The sequence below is a fragment of the Heptranchias perlo genome, chromosome 15, assembly GCF_035084215.1.
Source record: "Heptranchias perlo isolate sHepPer1 chromosome 15, sHepPer1.hap1, whole genome shotgun sequence".
Classification (NCBI taxonomy): domain Eukaryota; kingdom Metazoa; phylum Chordata; class Chondrichthyes; order Hexanchiformes; family Hexanchidae; genus Heptranchias; species Heptranchias perlo.
Window position 1 is genome coordinate 63,229,389 of NC_090339.1, and position 21,552 is coordinate 63,250,940.

General features: G+C 43.3%; 1 protein-coding gene across 4 annotated transcripts in view; it reads left to right on the forward strand.

The window, feature by feature from the left end:
- Positions 1–3,013: 3,013 nt before the first annotated feature.
- The window catches only part of fgf13a (fibroblast growth factor 13a), a 553,665-nt gene continuing 535,126 nt past the window's right edge, over positions 3,014–21,552 (forward strand). The window contains exons 1-2 of one of the 4 annotated variants that reach the window (XM_067997325.1): positions 3,014–3,260; positions 10,262–10,531. Coding sequence is in view for 2 of the 4 variants with exons in the window: in XM_067997327.1 (XP_067853428.1) it covers positions 10,483–10,531 (49 nt within the window). In the remaining 2 variants the exon portion in view is untranslated. Of the gene's footprint in view, positions 3,261–9,761; positions 9,866–10,261; positions 10,532–21,552 lie in introns of those variants that run through there. The other 3 variants (XM_067997327.1, XM_067997328.1, XM_067997326.1) reach the window with 3 other exon arrangements.

The window sequence follows — 21,552 nt, forward strand, 5'->3', positions numbered from 1 at the left end:
GGAACAGGAAGGGGCCATATATAGAGCCTTGCTGTATGTTGGAGGTGATTGCATGGGAACAGGTGAAGATGCCCTTGGAAGGGATATACTGACTGGAGAGTCTTTCAAAAGGTACATCCTAAGATGGATCTATGGTAACTTATTCTGACCTTAAGAATTTAAACACATGTCTGTTGAAGACATTAGGAATTGAGCAGGATGATGTTATGGGCAGCATTTGAAATTGTTATAACATCTGAGGGAGACTGTAGCAGGTTTAACCTGACTGCAATTTTTTTGTCGGAAGCTTTTAAACGACGAGGCTGTGCGAAGGCTGGAAGTTTTGTCAATTATTACCAATCCTCGGCCATGGCTGATTTTAAGGATTTGGAGCACAGAAGGTAAATTTTTCACTTGAAAATTTATGACTATTTTAATCTTGCAATTGAAAAGAGTTAAAAGAAAAATATTCTTTCCTCTAATTTTCCATGATTCTTCTCCTGAGGATGGTGCATCATGCCGGGCTACAGGCTCTGAGCTGTTTATAGCCTTAACTCAATGGGCAGCACTCTCGCCTGTGAGTCCAAAGGTTGTGGGTTCATGCTCCACTCCAGAGACTCGAGTACAAAATCCAGGCCGAGGGAACGCTGCACTGTTGGAGGTGCTGCCTTTCGGATAAGGTATTAAACCAAGACTCTGTCTGCCCTTAAAGATCCCATGCCACTATTTTGAAGAAGCACAGGGGATTATCTGATCATTATCACATTGCTGTTTGCGGGACCTTGCTGTGCATAAATTGGCTGCCGTGTTTCTTACATTACAACAGTGACTGCACTTTGAAAGTACCTGATTGGCTGTAAAAGTCTTTGGGACATCCTGAGATTGCAAAAGGTGTTATATAAATGCAAGTTGTAGCAGAACAGACTCAAGGGTCTGAATGGCCTATTCCTGTTCCTATGTTCCTAGCCTGCCAGAGCACTGCCCCATCCCTATTCTTCATACCTGAGCTTAACAGTGAAAGTTGATAGGGTATTCAAGCATGAGGTGTATCAGAGCCAAACCCTAATCTTAAATGTCAGCTGTGGCTCAGTGGGTAGCACTTTCACCTCTAAAGCAGACGATCGTGGGTTCATAGTCCCACTCGAGAGACTTAAACACATAAGCCAGGCTGACACTTCAGTGCAGAACTGAGGGAGTGCTGCACTGTCAGAGGTGCTGTCTTTCAGATGAGATGTTAAACCAAGGCCCTGTCTGCTCTCTCAGGTGGATGTAAAAGATCCCATGGCACAATTTTGAAGAAGAGCAGGAGAGTTCTCCCTGTTCTCCTGGGCCAATACTTATCCCTCAACTAACATCACTAAAAACAGATTATTTGATCATTATCACTTTGCAGTTTGTGGGATCTTGCTGTGCGCAAATGGACTGCTACATTTCCTACATTACAACAATGACTACACTTCAAAAGTACTTGGTTGTAAAGCGCTTTGGGACGACCCATGGCTGTGAAAGGCACTATATAAATGAAAGTCTTTCTTTTTCTTTAATCCTGTCTTTACCCAGTAGCCATCAATATGCAGATAGCATTAAGGGCCAGTGGAATGTGAACAAGATCAGGAGTCTTAGTTGATTTTTCCCACTCCCACTGAAGGGGGCACTGAGTCCAATTATCATGCCCAGTTGCTGCTCCTCTCTTGGAATCAACTGAATCGAGACAAACTGGATATCAAACCCAGAGAATTCTGTTGCACTTCAGATGTCCCATGGGTCAAAGTATCAAAGTATCATAGTAGGTATAGCACAGGAGGTGACCTGTGTCGGCTCTTTGAAAGAGCTACCCAATTAGTCCCATTCCCCTGCTCTTTCCCCATAGCCCTGTGAATTTTTTCCCTTTTGAAAGTTACTATTGAATCTGCTTCCACCGCCCTTTCAGGCAGCGCATTCCAGATCATAACAACTCGCTGCGTTAAAAAAAATGTTCCCTCATGGCGCCTCTGGCTCTTTTGCCAAAGTGTTATAAAAATGTAAAGAGTGGCAATAATTCTGCATGGGGGCCAGTTACAGATGAGTTACTGTTGGTGAGGGGAGGTTGGCAGAGGGACCTGCAGCCAGAAATTAACAAACACCTGCCACCCTGCAAACTTCTTTCAGCAATTAATCTGTAATTGGCCTGGGAACGTTTACAGATTATGTGGTTTTCGAGGGGGAGAAAGCTATACACAGCTCCACGTTAGCAACAACAGAATAATACATACTGTGTGTTACAGGTATAATCCTGTCATTATAAAATAGCATACCCTTAGATTGTGAGCAATGCCACAGAGACTCCACCAGTGTGACAAACAGCTCCACTCCCTATACAGCCTAAAACTTCCATCTCAATGGAACCAAAAAATCCATCTATAAATTTTGATAGAGAAATGGGAGTATAACTGGGTAAATATGTTCCTAATGTTTAAATTAAACGGGGCTATTTAGAAACCCCACAAATATAAACATTTGCTTCCAAAATCATAATTACCTTAGTCTGGAATGCGCTGCCTGAAAGGGCGGTGGAAGCAGGTTCAATAATAACTTTCAAAAGGAAATTGGATAAATACTTGAAGTGGAAACGTTTGCAGGGCTGCGGGGAAAGAGCGGGGGGAGTGGGACTAATTGGATAGCTCTTACAAAGAGCCGGCACAGGCACGATGGGCCGAATGGCCTCTTTCTGTGTTCTATGATTCTAACCTTAAATCAGAGCAGTCCAGGGGATTGCACCCCTTTAAATAGGTGAGGTGGGAAAACACACACAAAAAAGTAAAACCAAGCCCACAGTTTGGAATACTTTTTGAAAACACGAAAACAGCAGCAGCAGCAAGATTGGCAACTCGCTTCCAGTGGGTGGGTCGTGGCTTTGCATCATTCCCCAAACACAAGTCTGTAAAGTGATCTTGACAGCTGCTCCCCTGGCCTCCGAATACAACTTGGGCCACTGCAAGTCAAGACACTTTTTGAAACGGATCCAGTGTCCTTAAAAATAGAAAGTTCCCGTGATCCGCGGTTTGTCGGTTCGGTGCGAATGATCCTTTTCATCTGAGATCTAATCATGTAAAACAAGCAGTAAGCGAGTTTACAAAGTGCATCTCCGGACACCTGGAGTTTGTTTCAGGAATATGCAACATTAAATTCCTTGTTTTCTTTTTTTTTAAAAAAAAGAGCAGTGGTTTGAATTTCGGATTGCGAATTGAATACTTTCAATAAAAATTAACCATTAGAAGCTCCACCGGTGGATTGTGCCTGAGGTATGTGAGGACCGTCTAAACATTTTCGAAAGACTTTTTTTTTATTGCATGACGAGTCGAATTTTGATGCCTAATCAATTCGAAGTATTTACACGAAAAACTTGTTTCAGAAGCAATTTTCTTTTTTTTATGAATAGTTTGTTTTAAGCCTGGGGATGTGAGGGAGTTGGAAATATCAGACTGTAGCCGAAAATGTGTTGCTTTGGCTGATCGAGCATGAAACCCAACACTTGGAGCTTAACAAGACTTGCTCCGTCTGAAAACTTTAATTGCGCATTTGGAAAGTTCCGTCTCCTACTTTGCGAATTCCGCTACTTGGGCTGGTAGAAGGAGAGGCTGTTCATAAAAGAAGTAGGGAGAAGATGGCAATCCATTTAAATATAGGATACGCATTGCCTTGGATAAGTACAGTGCCCCTACATCATGCTGTCATTGATTAATGACCGATAACACCCTGCAGTCCCCGAGCACCCGGTAACTACGCGAGAGAAGCAAAGAGCTTAAAAATTCGACCAGTTGTCTATTATTTTTTTAAAAGATCAATGCCTCTCCTCCATCTGCAGACTTTATTTTCCCAAATCGGCAAAATAAATAACTTGAAACAATTCCGGATAGTTTCAAACCATTCAAATGGAGGAATATCTCCACGATTGTTATTTGGCTTTGGGTATTCCGGATTAACGTATTCAAGGGAGGGAATGGTCGTTTCTAATTGTCACCAGTTCTACTTTGACTTCGAATGGCTGTGTGCAGGGTGTTGATAATGTGAATACGGAAAATTATTACAGTCGGTGATTCAGCGCAACTGGAATTGTCTAGTTTACATTTAATTTCTTTATTTTTTGACTTAATGCAACTTTGGACCTAAATTGGAATTGAACCTCTTTCATTAACAAATACCTTAGATAAGGTGCTGCCTTTATATAAAAAAATAACATTAGCACCTGATTTAAACGTTAATTTAACCTCTTTGCTACTGTTGGTTTACATGGTCAAATAGCAAAACAGCTGCATAGCTGTTGTTTTCCAGCCTTAACATTCCATGAATGCTGAGATTAACAGGGACTTGGTACTTTTACACTCAAACCTCACCCTGCGAACACCCGCGCGATGTTGGTGTAAAAGGCAGCGGCTGGTTTCTCTGACACGTCAGTTATAGTTTTGCAGGCAATACTTGATGGCAAAGAAAGAACTACTTCTTTCCCACTTCATTTATTCCTCTGCCTCTTTCCATTAGCTGTCAACTGATGCACAGGTCTTAACTGCCCACTGTAGCTGCTGGCTGACTCAAACTGAAAGGGTAAACAGTTTACAACATATTACCTTCCCAATGTGTCCAGGAACCTCGTGTTAAGTTGAAGATGCGCTATATTGTACAGAACGGTGATCACAAATGCCAGGCCCCTTAACACACAAAAATCCAAATGGTACATCTAAACTAAACTCTCAAAGTCAATATTGAGTATTTGACGTGAGGGTAATCAATGTAAATGAACAACATAGTCAATCTTTTGCCAGTCGGTGGTCAGAGGGCATCTAGTTAGCCAGTGGGCATTGAATGGCCATCTGCGAGCAGAAGTACATGAGCAAGCGTTCAAAGACATGCTGGCCGGTGGTTGCGACAAGTGTTGGGCTTGTGAGCAGCTGATTTCACCAAGCCCGGGAGCAAGACCTCGGACCTTCTCGTCTCCAGGGAACGATAACACAAAGACAAGCTGTCCAGAAATTAGACCGAGGGAGACGGAAGGTGCAGCCCCATCGCATTGCCATTGTAACCAGTTTCTGAGCAGATGGCATATTATCCCATCAGAAAATGTGACGAAGAAATGATTAGATTGAAGAAAATTTAAATTGTGAATGTTATTAACACACATACATATATAAAAACATGCAAAAATATTGTTGTTTTTCCCTGCCAACTAACCCCATTATAACTAAAGGGTGTCGCAATGTTGCAAGTTCATCTTCCGTCACACAATGTAAGACATACGTGGAAGAATAAATCCGAAACTATATAATGCCTGGCGATTGAAAGGACGCCATCAATTTTGACATTAAAAAATAATGGGAAAGCGCCATAATGATATTAAACTGCATATATTATTTAAAACAAATCTTTTGGAATGTTTCAAGACTGTGATACACTTTCTGGTTTGATTAACAGAATAAATCACTTCTGTTTCACTCCTGCAATTTACAACAGTAAACTCCTGGAGTTCACTCGGCCTGTAACACATTGTTTGTCCCATATACGGACTAGGGTATCTCCCGCGGCGTTGCTCGCGCTAAGTTGGAGTATGGGCCGTTTTATTGCGAACAGCAGATCTCACCGTTCAATTGCAGAGTCTCCAATTATATGAAAGCCAGCGATGTGTCTGTTTGTATAATTCTGCCCGCAAGAAAGGGGCTGAGGGGGAGCTGCCCATAACTAAAAATAGGCACACCTGAGGTCAATTGCTGTTGTAGGAAGTTTTGGCTGCTTGTAAATGCCCAATCTCCCCGCCCCTTGGGGAAAGGCCAGGTTAGGAAGGTCCAGCGGAAAATGACTGGTTTTCTTTTGAGATGCTACTTTATTGGGAAATTTCGGATGTGATTTCCCCCCCCCCCCCGGCTGTTTTAATGAATGATATTTGAGCTAATCAGGTGCATGTGTGTGACACTTTCAAGTATGACGGATGTGCTAGATGTAAGACTGTTTATACATTAATGACCCTCCCGTGGTGTTGCTCATTGAATGTTGGCTGATGTGTTGTTTCATAATGGTAAGGGCGTTGGTTATTATAATGTATAATTCTCCTATTAAAATATGTGGCCTGCCTTTGTGAGGCCACACGGTCTAATTGCTGCAAGGAAACACAGCCTGGGACCAATCAGAATTTAGTTGTGTTGGCAAGGAAGTTTATCAATTGTAGATGCTTTTAAATTTTCAACTCCAGGCCTGAAGAATTAACCCCTAATTACTCCCTTGCCTGTTCTTAATACTGTTCACACTAAGTACGATGGAGACTTTCAAAACTATTTTGTAGATAACAGTGGGAGAGATTACACTTCAATCAGCATCTGACCAAGGCAGAACCACAAATATCTAGGAACACAGGAACAGGAGGAGGCCATTCAGCCCCTTGAGCCTGTTCCACCATTCAATTAGATCATGGCTGATCTGTATCAACTCCAGTTACCTGCCTTGGTTCTATATCCCCCAATAGCCTTGCCTAACAGAAATCTATCTGTCTCAGTTTTAAAATTGACCCTGAGTCTCAACAGCTTTTTTTTTGGGGGGGGGGGAAGAGAGTTCTAGATTTCCACTCCCCTTTATGGGAAGAAGTGCTTCCTGACATCACCCCTGAACGGCCTGGCACTAACTTTAAGATTGATCCCCCTTGTTCTGGACTCCCCCACCAGAGGAAATAGTTTCTCTCTATCTACCCCATCGATTCCTTTATTCATCTTCAACACCTCATTTAGATCACCCCTTAATCTTTTATACTCGAGGAAATCCAAGCCTAGTCCATGCAACCTGTCCTCATAATTTAATCCTTTAGCCCCAGTATCATTCTGGTGAATCTACACTGCACCCCCTCCAAGGCCATTCTATCCTTCCTGAGGCGCAGTTCTCAGAACTGAACACAGTATCTCCGGGAGTGCTCTGACCAGAGCTTTATATAACTGTAGCATAACTTTGGCTAGCTCATCATCTTATCTGTGAAAGCTGCACTTGATGGGGGTAATTTTGACTTTGACGCCATCGTGCAAAGCGAGCGATATTGATCCAGCCGCCCGTTATACGTCTCTCCTGATTTTCGTTACTGTTGACTTCAATTGAAATGAAAATCGGATCGATTGCACCCGTTTTAAATTATCACCCAAAGCCAAAAGTACCTCTGTTCAATCTGGAGAGGATACCCATACTAATTTATTAACAATTAAAATACCTGTGGGGATCTCTTATTCTCCATCATATTGTATGTCTTTTCTTAATAGAATTTTCAAATAAGCTGATGTAAGCTTACCCACCATACAGCTTTGTACTCTTGGACTGTTTAAGTTGGGATGGAATTGATCAGATGATCACCAATATGTTGAAAAGGGGTGCATTCCAATACTTGATGGAGAAGTTGTGCATATGCTCAGTTGGCCTCAGGATGTGCCATTCCCGTGGAGTGCCCGAGTCATGGTCTTAAAGGGACAGGCCAAGTTAAACAGCTCTATCTAAACAGCAAAAACGTCACAACCCCAGACCACCAGTGTTTCAGTGGACCAGTTACTCAATTGTATTTTTGCCAAGTTTCACATTATAAAGCTTTGCCTGATAACTTTATGGGAGGGGACATTGGTGTAAAGTCCAGGGAAGATTATGAAGAAGGAAGTGAGATTTATCAGTCACTTTTGCAGAGTTTGTGGTCCCACTGCTGGTACACAAGAATTCACGGCATTCTTAGTCCGTAACGTGGGGAAGTACGAGGTTGTGTGATGTGACTAAGACAAGCTGATAAACCTTGGTTTTTCTTCGCCTGGCAATTCTTATATTCTGGTTAAAGCGCAGCATTGAGTACAATGAGCAAAGAACACGTAAAAAGGCCACAGTTTTACAACCTACAACGAAATACTATTGGAAATACATAAAATAGTACATTATATAACCAGATAAAAACTTGTTTAGAAGGCAGGGTACCCTATTGGTTAAGGACCAGCAACTTAAAGGTTCGTGAGTTCAGATCCCACCAATGGGAAGTTGTGAAGTTGAATTTAATAAATTTGGTGATTTTTGGGCTAACATCAGAAAAAATAACCATGCAAGATGCCGTATTGTTGTAAAAGCCCAACTGGTTTTTTAATGTCCTTCAGGGAATGGAATCTGCCACTCCTGACCCAGCCTGGCCTGCTCCACATGTGACTCCAGTCCCATTCTGTGTGCTTGACTCTGAATGCTATCAGAGATATTAGGGCTGGCCAATGAATACTGCCTTGCCAGTGTCATCCACATCCCAAGAATATATATTCATTATATTTGCACCAGGACCTGCCCTGAATGTGACTGAACACCAGACTGGATTAAACCCCGCCCCCAACTGAGTTTTTGGTAAAATCTACATTGTGTTCCCCCCCCCCCAAGAGTGGGCAGGAACCCCGATACTGTCTGCCACCTGGGAGATACAGGGGATACCCGGAGATACAACACTCGTCATTTGGAAGGGCACAAGACAGAAGACCAGTTTGGTGCCTTTAACATGAGCACATTTTGCCTATGTGTGTATATGTATGTATGTATGGTGTGTATGTGTTTCTGTGTACCTGTATGTGTGTGTGTCTATGTGTGTGGTGTGTGTGTGTCTAGGTGTGTGGTGTGTGTCTGGATGTGTGCTGTGTGGGTCTGGGTGTGTGGTCTGTCTGGGTATGTGTGGTGTGTGTGTCTGGGTGTGTGGTGTGTGGGTCTGGGTGTGTGGTCTGTCTGGGTATGTGTGGTGTGTGTGTCTGGGTGTGTGGTGTGTGGGTCTGGGTGTGTGGTCTGTCTGGGTATGTGTGGTGTGTGTGTCTAGGTGTGTGGTGTGTGTCTAGGTGTGTGGTGTGTGGGTCTGGATGTGTGGTCTGTCTGGGTGTGTGTGGTGTGTGTGTGTCAGTGTGTGGTGTCAGCGTGTGTGGTGTATGTATGTCTGTATATATGTGGTGTGTCAGTGTGTGGTGTGTGTGTCAGTGTGTGTAGTGTGTGTGTCAGTGTGTGTGCACACGTGTAGATGACGCTCCTGCTGATTCCTGGGGTGGGAAGAGACAAGAAAAGCGGAACATCTTTTTGTCAACTTTCCCTTTCTTTACGTAAATGCTTTACATATCAAGGTTTATTTCAATGTACCGTTGGGCTAAATGCAGAAAAATCTTTCCATTGCATTCAAGAAAAGCAGATTTACGAACGCCTTTAAATGAACGCGAGCCCACAATTTGAACTCACCGTTTCCCAGTCCAACCTGGCTGTCTATTGGGGACCGGGATTAAAAAGAGATTAATACATCCATTAAAATGTTCAAAACACTGTTCAAAAATAATAAAGTAGCTGGAGAGAACAGCTACCCCCTGCTTAAAAAAATCTCAGAACTCCCAGCTTTATGGGGTGTTCCCAGAATGATAAATATTCCAGCATAAAGATACAAAACAAAGCGGTGTCATCTGTTGATATAAAATCATTGGGAGCCGGAGAGGTTCTCGCCGACAGCAAATTAGAGGCTGTTTGGTTCTTGAATCAGCCTCTGCCGGATAGAGACTCTCCCTAAGGTGCCCAGTCTCCCTTTCTGTGAGTTATCCTCCAGCCTTCGCCCTGCTCTTTCTGTGCAGTCTCACCCTAGCGCCCCTCTCTCTCTCCTACTTAGTCTCCCCCTTTGCCTCTGCATTATCCATCACTCTCTGTCTCCGTGCAGCTCTCTCCTCCCCAACCCCAGCCTCTCTCTCTCTCCCCACCCACCCACCCACCATCTGATCCGACAGTGCACATTACCGGCTCCTTTACAACTGAGCCAGGACATAGCGTGTGTGGAATGCTCATCTGGAGTATGCAGCCTGGGTTTTAAGGACCAGTGCCCCTCACCATCACCACCCAAACAAAGAACGGAAATAAGGTAAGAAATATTCGTAGGAAAATATCATCTCTTTAAAAAAATGGCGCGTTGAATAGGAATAGCAGCAAATGAGAGCGATAAATATTCGGTCCTGTCTTGTTAATCGGAAGCAATTTTCTTTGTGATGCTTTGTGAACTATATTTTTTGCTACGTGCATGTCAAATGGAATTGGGGGGTGATATCAGTTTTCAGATTGTGCTGAGGGTCTGGGCTGAGGACTGTGTCATTGCTATCCCACCCTGGGGGGATGTGGAGCATTACAGAGGGTGACGACTGGAGTGAACGTCACCGGGTTATTATTATTTTTTTGTGTATGGGGGGGTGTGGGGGGTGGAGAGAGATGGTGGAGAGAATTGTATGATTCACATCACGGTTATTGTTCTGCTCTCCGACAGGTCTGTATCCGGCAACATCATAACCCCCAACCAGCGAGAGGCAATAAACCCAACATCAACAACACGGGAATAGAGAGAGAGAGAGAGAGAGGGGCTCTGTGTCTGTGCGGATTGTTTGAGACACTCAGTGCCCAAGACTCACGGGTCTAGACCGCCTTGGATTGTTTTCCTCAATCCCTCTTCAAGGCTGGTTTAGGGATCACACGTTCAAACTGGGATCTATGAGCGGAAAAGTGATCAAGCCTAAGGAAGAAAAGGATGCTGCGAAAGGTAAGCCCAGAGTCACATCAGAAGATCAATAAATTGCGCTGGGATGAGGCTATCCCCCCACCCCCCCTCGGGTAGAAGGAGGTGTCTGGCGGGTTGGAGGCTGACCCCCAGGAGAGCTCTGTAATCCTCCTCTTCCCATCACACACTCACAGGGAGCTGCGAACTCCTCCGGGATGGCCCAATTGGTCTCTCATTTAGCGGCGTGCTAAATTTTGCTTGGGTTTGTTCACGATCCTGGCCCTAACGATCGCTATGGTGATCTGGGGGTTATTTACTGGGGGAGAGTCTAGGATTAATGGGAATGCACAGCGAAGGTGTTTCTTCAGGACTCCGAATAAGGTGTTTTGAGTCAGTTTCCGCAAGGAAGTAATCGACACCGGGGCGGGTGAAACTAACGCCAATGCAATGCTTAACAAAAAGTCTATGATTGCAACTAAAACACTTTACTTTAAAGTTTGCTGCCTGTCTCTCTCGGTGAGCAACGTGAAAACTCAGTTTATTTTCCTTTTGAAACTAGCTTCTCGAAATGAGACTTCGATATAAAACTCTTTGGCCACAGAGAGTGTTAGAATTAACAAGCAGTCCCGTTGTTGTCTCATGTTGAGGATTAAGGGGGCGTTCGTATTGTAAATCAAAGTTCTGCTTCACACTTGTGCTAAACTCTCGGCGTAAATCTGGACTCAGGGTTTAATCTGACTCCAGGGAGAAGTGGATTGACTCCCTGGAGGGATTGTCCCACAGGAATCAGGTTTGATACTGGACTTAATGTAATTCCATGCACCTGGTTTACAAAGTACTGAAGAAGGGGTGGGGTCCATCCATTGGACTCCCCAGGGCACCTTCCAGACCCACCCAGCCGGGACCCGTCTCTCCTGCACCCCCTGAATGTGAAGCCCAGGAAGAGGATCTCCCCAAAGCGCCTCTATCATCACCTGCACTGATTGTCCTGAGCAGAAACATTGGAGACCCAGACAGGCAATGTAAGCAGGGTACTGGACTGGCTGGGACCCATACTGCAGGTATTCGTCCGACAGGCATCTGCAGTATAAATGCAGTTTGGAGCAGTATTGTCCGACTAGGAATTGATGAGACCAGTGTGTAAATCGCTTTTCCAACTTTCCTGGAGTTTTAGTGAGGCTGGAGGGGCGGTTTGGGGGTCGGTGTGGTGTAGCCTGTATCGACGGCAGTTTGTGTATGAAAATAATATTTGGTTCTGCATTTATAGAATGGGTAATTTCAGAGCAGAACAATAGAATCGAAGCTGTACTGATTGTTCCCCAGTGACTCAATTGTCCATTTGAGGCCAGTTTGACCCATTCAGAACTGGTGTTGATATTCCTCACAGTGTGCTGCTGGGCTGTGATGATGACAATTGTGGAAATGAAAGAAAATATAAAGACACGGCGGTGAAGTTTGGTATGAAATGAATTGTCGCAGTGCTTAGGGCAAACTTCATCCGGAACCTGGAATCTTGCTGTAGATGACGGTTGATTACAAACCCTCATTTAAAGATTTGGACATCACTCGCGATCATTTCCAGGCTCGTGTGTTCGGTGCAAGTGAAAAAAAAATCCAATCTGATCAAACAATTTTCGGCACGTTGTTGGAAATAACACACTTAAGAGCGAATTTTCTAGAGTGAACTTCCAGCACGACAATTATACATCATAAGATTAATAACGCCATAGTTTAGACGACAGGTTTCTCATAGAAACATAGAAATTTACGGCACAGAAGGAGGCCATTCGGCCCATTGTGTCCGTGCCGGCCGAGAAAGGGCTATCCAGCTTAATCCCACTCTCCAGCACTTGGTCTGTAGCCCTGTGGGTCACTGCACTTCAAATACTTCTGTCTGAAGGAAGTGCGTTCTCTCACTTATTTGAATATAATGTTAAACTTTGGACCAATAATAGTGCACAGGACACTATGTTCATCTTCATGTGAACCATGTTTATTTCCCTACATTCGCAAATTGTCTACAGGCCCATTCTCCAATAATCAATAAAACAAATTGTGCGCGACTCTTCGAAATAGATTCAGTGAAGCTATTCTTAGTAACAATTTCCTTGACTGGCAGAGTAAACTCATCCATAAATATACATTGGGCCACCTTATTTCTAGCACTTCTGCTGCAATCATCGTCTGCTACAACCAAATGTACCACACACAGCAGGGACTATTTATAAATACACAAAAATAAGGTATTCTCAGCCACTCTGCAATACTTGAGACAATTCGATAGATTCTTACTGTCTCTGTGTCTCCCTTTCCCATTCTCCTTGTCTGTCTATCTGCCTCTCTCCCTCCACCCCCAACTCTTCCTCCTGCCTGTCCCTCCACTCTCTCCTCTTTCCCTCTCCTCGTTTTCCATTTTTCTCTCTCTATCTCTCATTTAAATGTTAATTGTTGTGAGAACTAATGAGAATATTCAACATATTTTGGGTAATGTACTGTGGTCCCAAAACCTCTGGGGCTGGGGGGAGCATAAGTTGCATTTACGGCCAGCGTGTGGGGTGGATTTTGATCCAGGTCCCAGACTCACCTGCATTCTGCTCCATTGGGACCAGACCTTTAAATTCCAGTTGGGGGAGGGGGAGGTGGGTTAGTCTTCTGCCAGTCTCGCCGATATCCAGGGTGAGGGCATGTTGAGGAGAGATCCCTGGGAGATTACTCACTTGAAAGGGCTCAGTGGAACTCAGCACAGTTGAGGCTTGGTGTCAGCCCCTTTCAAGCCTTTCACAGGCCCCAGACCTTCACTAGATCAGGGAAAGATTGGCTCCCTTCTCCGGGTAGATTCAAAGCTGTGTGGTGGACAAACTTACATCAGCTTATTTCAAAATTCTATTAAGAAAAGACATACAATATGATGGAGAATAAGAGATCCCCACAGGTATTTTAATTGTTAATAAATTAGTATGAGTATCCTCTCCAGATTGAACAGAGGTACTTTAGGCTTTGGGTGATAATTTAAAACGGGTGCAATCGATCCAGCCGTCCGTTATACATTTATTCTGATTTTCATTTCAATTGAAGTCAACAATAACGAAAATCAGGAGAGATGTATAACGGGCGGCTGGATCAATTTCGCTCGCTTTGCACGATGGCGTCAAAGTCAAAATTACCCCCAACAAGTGCAGCTTTCACAGATAAGATGATGAAGAGCTAGCAGAAGTTATGCTACAGTTATATAAAGCTCTGGTCAGAGCACTCCTGGAGATACTGCGTTCAGTTCTGGGCACCGCACCTCAGGAAGGATAGATTGGCCTTGGAGGGGGTGCAGTGCAGATTCACCAGAATTATACTGGGGCTAAAAGGGTTAAATTATGAGGACAGGTTACATAGACTAGGCTTGTATTCCCTCGATATGGAAGATTAAGAGGTGATCTAATTGAGGTGTTTAAGATGATTAAAGAAGTTGATGGGATAGATTGAGGGAAACTATTTCCCCCGATGGGGGAGTCCAGAACAAGGGGGCATAATCTTAAAATTAGAGCTGGGTCATTCAGGGGTGAAATCAGGAAGCACTTCTTCACACAAAGAGTAGTGGAAATCTGGAACTCTCTTCCCCCAAAAAGCTGTTGAGGCTGGGGGTCAATTTAAAATTTCAAAACTGTGAGTGATAGATTTTTGTTGGGTAAGGGGATTAAGGGTTACGGAGACAAGGCGGATGGATGGAGTTAAGATACAGATCAGCCAAGATCTGATTGAATGGCGGAACAGGCTCGAGGGGCTGAATGGCCTCCTCCTGTTCCTATGTTCCTAAAAACAGAAAATGCTGAAAATATGCAGCAGGTCCATCAGTGTCTGTAAAGAAAAGTCAGGTTAATGTCTGAGGGTCAGATCTTTTGTCGCAACTGAAAATTGATACCATTCTCTGGAACAGTCAGGAGCCAGCTGTTCTTTTATGATTAAACGGTCATAACAGTACGGATAAAAAGAACTCGCTCTTCACAATCCTTTCACACCGTTGAAAGTAATTGTTAGCCTAGCAGCACCTTTTGCAGGCTACCTGTGGTCCAAGAGCTATACATTACATACAGGGATCACTGACATCAGTGTTGTGTTTGGCACAGCTGCTGGCTCTATATTGTACAAACATGTTCGTCTGCTCAGGACGGGCAGTTTGACGAGAATGTTTAAACAGTGGTTATTCATTGTGGCAAAACGCAATCTGTTCCATTGGTGAAAATGCTTGTGGGCCTTTTATATTTGCACTGCATGGTCTGATTAAGGATTACCATGTTTTAATATATTAAAATCCTGAAAGACCGCATCAGTGTTTTAATTGGACTGATATTTATTCAACTGTAATGTCTGGAATTTTTTTTTGAAGTAAATACAAAGGCTTTCATACAACACGACCCTGAGACTGAATGGGGTCATTTTACCTTCAGGAAAATCTGGAGAGGGAAATAACAGGTTTCCGATCCGATAGCGCCTGGTTTACACTATCGGCAAAAGATAAAACTTCCCCAATTTAAATAATTGTGATCTAGCGTTTACCTTGGCTCAGTGTTTAACACCCCCCCCCCCCCACTCTCTGAGTCAGAAGGTCGTGGGGTCCAGCCCCACACCAGAGACTTGATCCAATAATCTAGGATGACATTCCCGGTACAGCACTGAGGGAGTGCTGCACTGTCGGAGGTGCCGTTTTTCAGGTGAGATGTTGAACCGAGGCCCCGTCTCCCCTCTCAGGTGGATGTAAAAGATCCCATGGCTCTATTTCAAAGAAGAACAGGGAGGACGTCTTGGCCAATAGTCCTCCCTCAACCCACATTATGAAGAAAGATTGTTAATACAGATCCCTGTTAATAAGCATACTCCATTTATCAGCCAATCTTAAGATATTTAAAAGGTTTATTAAAAACAAATGGAGGAAAATGATAAGTGGAAAATTGTAAGTGAGTAATGTACTGTAAAGAAGTAGATTTCGCTAATTATTTTTCAGTGCTCAATGTGTTGTCAGTTTCTAGTCATCTTACACAACAATTGGCAGTGAGGTGAAATCAATAATCTTGTAAATAAAAAAAATCCTTGAAAATGATTTCTCAACAGTAGCACAGTGCTGTTCTGATAGCTGTATGGCTCCATTTTGGTTTAACTTTTTTAAAATTTAAAAGGAAAACTCTGGAAAAATTATAGTTACAAAAATATTCTATTTTAAAATACTAAAATGTCATGTTTTATTTATGAAGGAATTGATGCTGACTAGTAAAAAAAAACCACTTTGAATTGCTAATATTCCAGTCCCACAGCCAACAAAATGCTGTTTAAAAACATACTATAAAATTATATGACTTAAAAAACAAAACCAACAAACTATACCGGTGTTTACATATTTACGTACACAGTAATGAAGCAATGTATTTTGTAAAAAAGAATAGAATGATGGAAAAGATACTGAAAGCAGTAATAACTTCAATGGAGTGGAGTAAAGAGATATCAAGGGACACAAATACCAGATCTTTAAAATCAGGACTGCAGGTGAAAATAGCCATTAAAAAGCATATATGTATTTTATATACAAGGGCATTGAATACAAAATCAAGGAGTTAATTGCAAATCTGTACAAGGCACTGATTAGTCCACAGATAGTATGTGCAGATTTGGATGCCCTATTATAGGAAGAATCTTGGTGCCATGGCAAGTGTACAGTGCAGATTTACCAGGAATATATCGGAGATGAAAGAATACAATTATTACAGGAAAAATTTGTAGGTCTACAGGGAAAGATTGGGTCTAATTGGATAGCTCTATCAAAGAGCCGGCATAGTCATGATGGGCCAAATGGCCTCCTTCTGTGCTGCAAGATTCTATGATTACAGATTATCCGGTCATTATCACATTGCTGTTTGTGGGAGCTTGCTGTGTGCAAATTGGCTGCCGTGTTTCCTTCATTACAACAGTGACTACACTTCAAAAGTACTTAATTGTCTGTGAAGTACTTTGGGACCTCCTGAGGTTATGACAGGGGCTGCATAAATCAAATTATTTCCAATAGATTTACTGAAACCATCACAGAGTTAAATTATTTAATAAAGACATTCATTTTGTTGCTTTTTGCAAGAAGCCTGCTTCAGTCATTAAATGTTTTTGTCTAGAAATATTTAGATCGTGATGAATTTTAATACCACCTGGGCAAGATTGTTAAATGCACCTGCAATCATTTATTCTTAATTACTCAATTCAGTCATTAACAGTTGTCATTTCCTACAATCTCATTACAAAACACTTCATAGTAACATTTTGGGTCAAATAAGGCAGTGTCTCCGGCAGTTCAGCAGTTTGATATCAACATACAAAAAATGACAAACAGGAAAAGCACCAGCTGGCCCATTGAGTCTGTCACATACAGTCATGGTGAAACTGAGTATCATGATCCCCAACATCCCCCAATCCAATAATCTCCCAAGAGAGGAAAACCCCCAGAAAAACCCTAGGCCAATTCAGGGGGAAAAGAATCTGGGAAATTCCTCTCCGACCCCTGAAAGCAATCGATAGGCGTTCCAGGAGATATCAGTGACCGTGAGACACACCCCTCAATACCCCATCTATCTTTTGTAGGCCGTGATATTCAGCCACAACCATAAAGTCGTCCAGCTACTTGCACTGAATCCGTCCTCACTGCGTGTGCCAGTGACTTATTCCAAAGGTCTGTGACCCTCTCCGAAAAGCAAAACCTCCCACCATCTAACCTAGTTCTGTGCTTATGTAACTTGTACGCATGCCCCCTTGTTCTCCCAAACCTAATTCAAATAATATACCCACATGGACACAGTTTAGCCCCTTCATTATTTGCTCAGAGTAAGTTAGAGGATATATGCCGTTTTATAAGGACATAGCCTGCACTGCACAATGCATTATTCTGATGCTAAGTTGGAGCTGTGTTAAGTGGCCTGTTCCTTCAATGCTGAACAGATAAATTGCTATAGATAGGACCTCCTGAGGTCAAAGAGTCTAATTACCGTTGCTGAAGGAAGTTTGTAGATTGGCAGTTGCTTGTAAAATCTGCAGATTTAGGTCAGAAGAAACAGTAGGAATTGACTGGCTTTCTTTTTCAAAAAGGTGCTACTTGTTCATTGGGAACCTCTCAATCTGTTGTTATTATTTCTTGTTGTTCTATAACACCAACAACAACTTGCATTTCTAATGTAGTAAAACGTCCCAAGGCGCTTCACAGGAGCGATTACCAAACAAAATTTGACACCGAGCCATATAAGGAGATATTAGGACAGGTGACGTAGGTTGTAATGAGCGTCTTAAAGGAGGAGAGAAAGGTTTAGGGAAGGAATTCCAGAGACTAGAGCCTAGGCAGCCGAAGGCACGGCTGCCAATATTTGAGACAATCGGGCACAAGTGCACAGTGACTTTGCATATGTGATAGGTTTATTGTTGGGGATATTATTTGCCAAATGCTTAATGTATTCCCCTATCTGCTTTAACAGGATGTGTTAAATAAAGGGTTAATTGCCCCTGTTAAAACAGTGGACAGAGGAGTGTCATTAGGGTGCAAGTCTGAGGGCGTGCTGCTGAAGTGGTACCGTGCTATGGTCTGGTCACATCTTAAATATCGTGTTCAATTCTGGTCATTGAGGTATAGGAAAGATCCAAGCTTGGACATGATACAGAGAGAAGCTGCATCTGAGCCTATTTATCAGAGTGCTGAGTTATGAGAAAAACTTAGAAACACGTCAACTTCCAGCATTAAAATGAGGCAAATAAGAGGAGACCTTATAGAAGTGTATAGGATACTAAAATGAATAGAGATTATGTAGAATTACATAGAATTTACAGCACAGAAACAGGCCATTCGGCCCAACTGGTCTATGCTGGTGTTTATGCTCCACCCGAGTATCCTCCCACCCTACTTCATCTAAACCTATCAGCATATCCTTCTATTCCTTTTTCCCTCATGTACTTATCGAGCTTCCCCTTAAATCCTGAGTAAAACTAGAACTGCAGGACATGGGGGTACAGGTACAAACTGGTAAAAGGGCAAGTTCAGGGCTGGTGTCAGGAAGCACTTTCTTCACACAAATGATCGATGGCTGAACTGGTCTTTAGGTGGGGTAGTGGATGCAAAAACTCTGGAGTCATTGAAGAGGCGGTTTGAAGCTGTGAGAGGGGTCTGTGGGGTTTTACGGATGGAGGAACTACACGGATCTCCTTCATCTGTACTTTGTTGGTAATGCGACCATGCAAACATGATGGATAGATATAAAGACCAGCTGGTCCATCGAGCCAGCGCCACACAGTCCTGATGCCTTAAGCAGCATGATTCACAGGTGCTCCACTGTGCCCCCACCCCCCCCCATCTTCACCCACCAGTAGACATGTAATCTCCTGGGAGAGACAAAAAATATTAGCCAACAAAGTACAGATGAGGAATATTGAATACAACTGTAGCACAGTCTTTTCTAGACTGTAATTCTTGGCATCTCCTTATGTTTGCCCTGATATTACTGTAATTGTACATAAACAGCTAAAGTTTACCAGGGTGACATTCTGGAAATATTGTGACTTAAAAATATGCTTTTTTACAGACACAGCGAGGCAGTAAAATGATGAACACATTTCACAGTTTTGGAACAGGACTGATGAACCAAACACACACAGCACTTGAGTGTTTCTCCTACAAGTACCTTTCTGTAGTGACCTGTAACTTCTACGCAGCATTCGTCCAGGCAAACACTGACCTGTAACATTACCCAGTGTTACAATGAGAGTAGCAGCCGTGCTTTCTGCTTCACGGTTTCTGATTTTCCCTTTGCACCCCCAGCTTATTTTAGCATAAACAGAACACTAATCGTACTATTCATAATGCGGAATAGAAGATCGGATCTGTACAAAGAAGAAAAGAACTTGTATTGATAGAGTGCCCAATCACATCCTTCAGGTGAAAACCTTATCCATGGTATTTGTCACCTCTGAACTCGATTTCTTCAACATTTCCCTAGCTGGCTTTCCACCCTTCACTCTTCATAAACTTCCAACTTGTTCCAAATTCTGTTGTCTGTACCTTGTCGTTTACTAACTCCTGTTTGCACCTGACCTGCATCTTTTGGATGAGATGTTAAACCAATCTGCCCTCTCAGAAGAAAGAGCAGGGGAGTTCTCCCGGTGTCCTGGCCAATGTTTATCCCTCAACCAACGTCTCTAAAAAGCAGATTACCTGGTCATTGTCACATTCACTTTTTATGGGATCTTGCCGTTGCCTGCATAACATCGGTGACTGTGCTTCACAAGTAATTTATTGTATGTGAAGCAATTTGGGATGTCCTGAGAAAGACCTGATTAGTCTCTGTAACAATGTAAAGTCTTTCTGAATTCAGACCAGTCCTCAGTGTGAGCTTTTCAGCCATGAACAACACACCTGAAAGACTTGGGTTTATTCAGCAAAGTATTTCATAAACATCGAGTTACATTGAAATTTCAGCACAGAACCAGGCCATTCAGCCCAACTGGCCCATGCCAGTGTTTATGCTACTCACAAGCCTCCTCCCTCCCTACTTCATCTAACCCTATCAGCATATCCTTCAATTCCTTTCTCCTTCATGTACTTATCTAACTTCCCCTTAAATGCATCTATGTTATTTTCCTCAACTACTCCATATGGTAGCACATTCCACATTCTTACCACTCTTTGGGTAAAGAAGTTGCCCCTGAAATCCCAATTGGATTTATTAGCAATTATTTTATATTTATGGCCTCTAGTTTTAGTCTGCTCCACAAGTGGAAACATTTTCTCTGCGTCTACCCTATCAAACTCTTTCATTATCTTAAAGACCTCTATCAGGTCACCCCTCTGCCTTCTCTTTTTTAATTGTAAACAATTTTACAACACCAAGTTATAGTCCAGCAATTTTATTTTAAATTCACAAGCTTTCGGAGATTTTCTCCTTCCTCAGGTAAATGTTCAGGATCTCCTTGAAGCCTACGCATTTATACATATTGAATAATACATGGTGTTTACAGACTGCCCCTGCAACTGCCCGTTGCCAAGGCAATCACCGTGTTCAGACAGAGAGGTGTCATCTGCAGAACCCCCGAATACACATTCAACAAAAAAACAAACAGGGAAAAAAAACAGAGAAAAAAAAACACAGAGAGAGGCAGAAACATCCGGAAGGCAGAGAGAGCCAGCAAATGACCCATTATATTAAAAACAGATAACATTTGTTCGCTGGTGGGGTAACGTGTAGCGTGACATGAACCCAAGATCCCGGTTGAGGCCGTCCTCATGGGTGCGGAACTTGGCTATCAATTTCTGCTCGACGATTTTGCGTTGTCGTGTGTCTCGAAGGCCGCCTTGGAGTACGCTTACCCGAAGGTCGGTGGATGAATGTCCATGACTGCTGAAGTGTTCCCCGACTGGGAGGGAACCCTCCTGTTTGGCGATTGTTGCGCGGTGTCCGTTCATCCGTTGTCGCAGCGTCTGCATGGTCTCGCCAATGTACCATGCTCTGGGGCATCCTTTCCTGCAACGTATGAGGTAGACAACGTTGGCCGAGTCACAGGAGTATGAACCATGCACCTGGTGGGTGGTGTCATCTCGTGTGATGGTGGTATCTGTGTCGATGATCTGGCATGTCTTGCAGAGGTTACCGTGGCAGGGTTGTGTGGCGTCGTGGACGCTGTTCTCTTGAAAGCTGGGTAGTTTGCTGCGAACGATGGTCTGTTTGAGGTTGGGTGGCTGTTTAAAGGCGAGTAGTGGAGGTGTGGGGATGGCCATAGCGAGGTGTTTGTCCTCATTGATGACATGTTGAAGGCTGCGGAGAACATGGCGTAGTTTCTCCGCTCCGGGGAAGTACTGGACGACAAAGGGTACTCTGTTGGTTGCGTCCCGTGTTAGTCTTCTGAGGAGGTCTATGCGATTTTTTGCTGTGGCCCGTCGGAACTGTCGATCGATGAGTCGAGCGTCATATCCCGTTCTTACTAGGGCGTCTTTCAGCGTCTGTAGGTGTCCATCGCGTTCCTCCTCGTCTGAGCAGACCCTGTGTATTCGCAGGGCCTGTCCATAG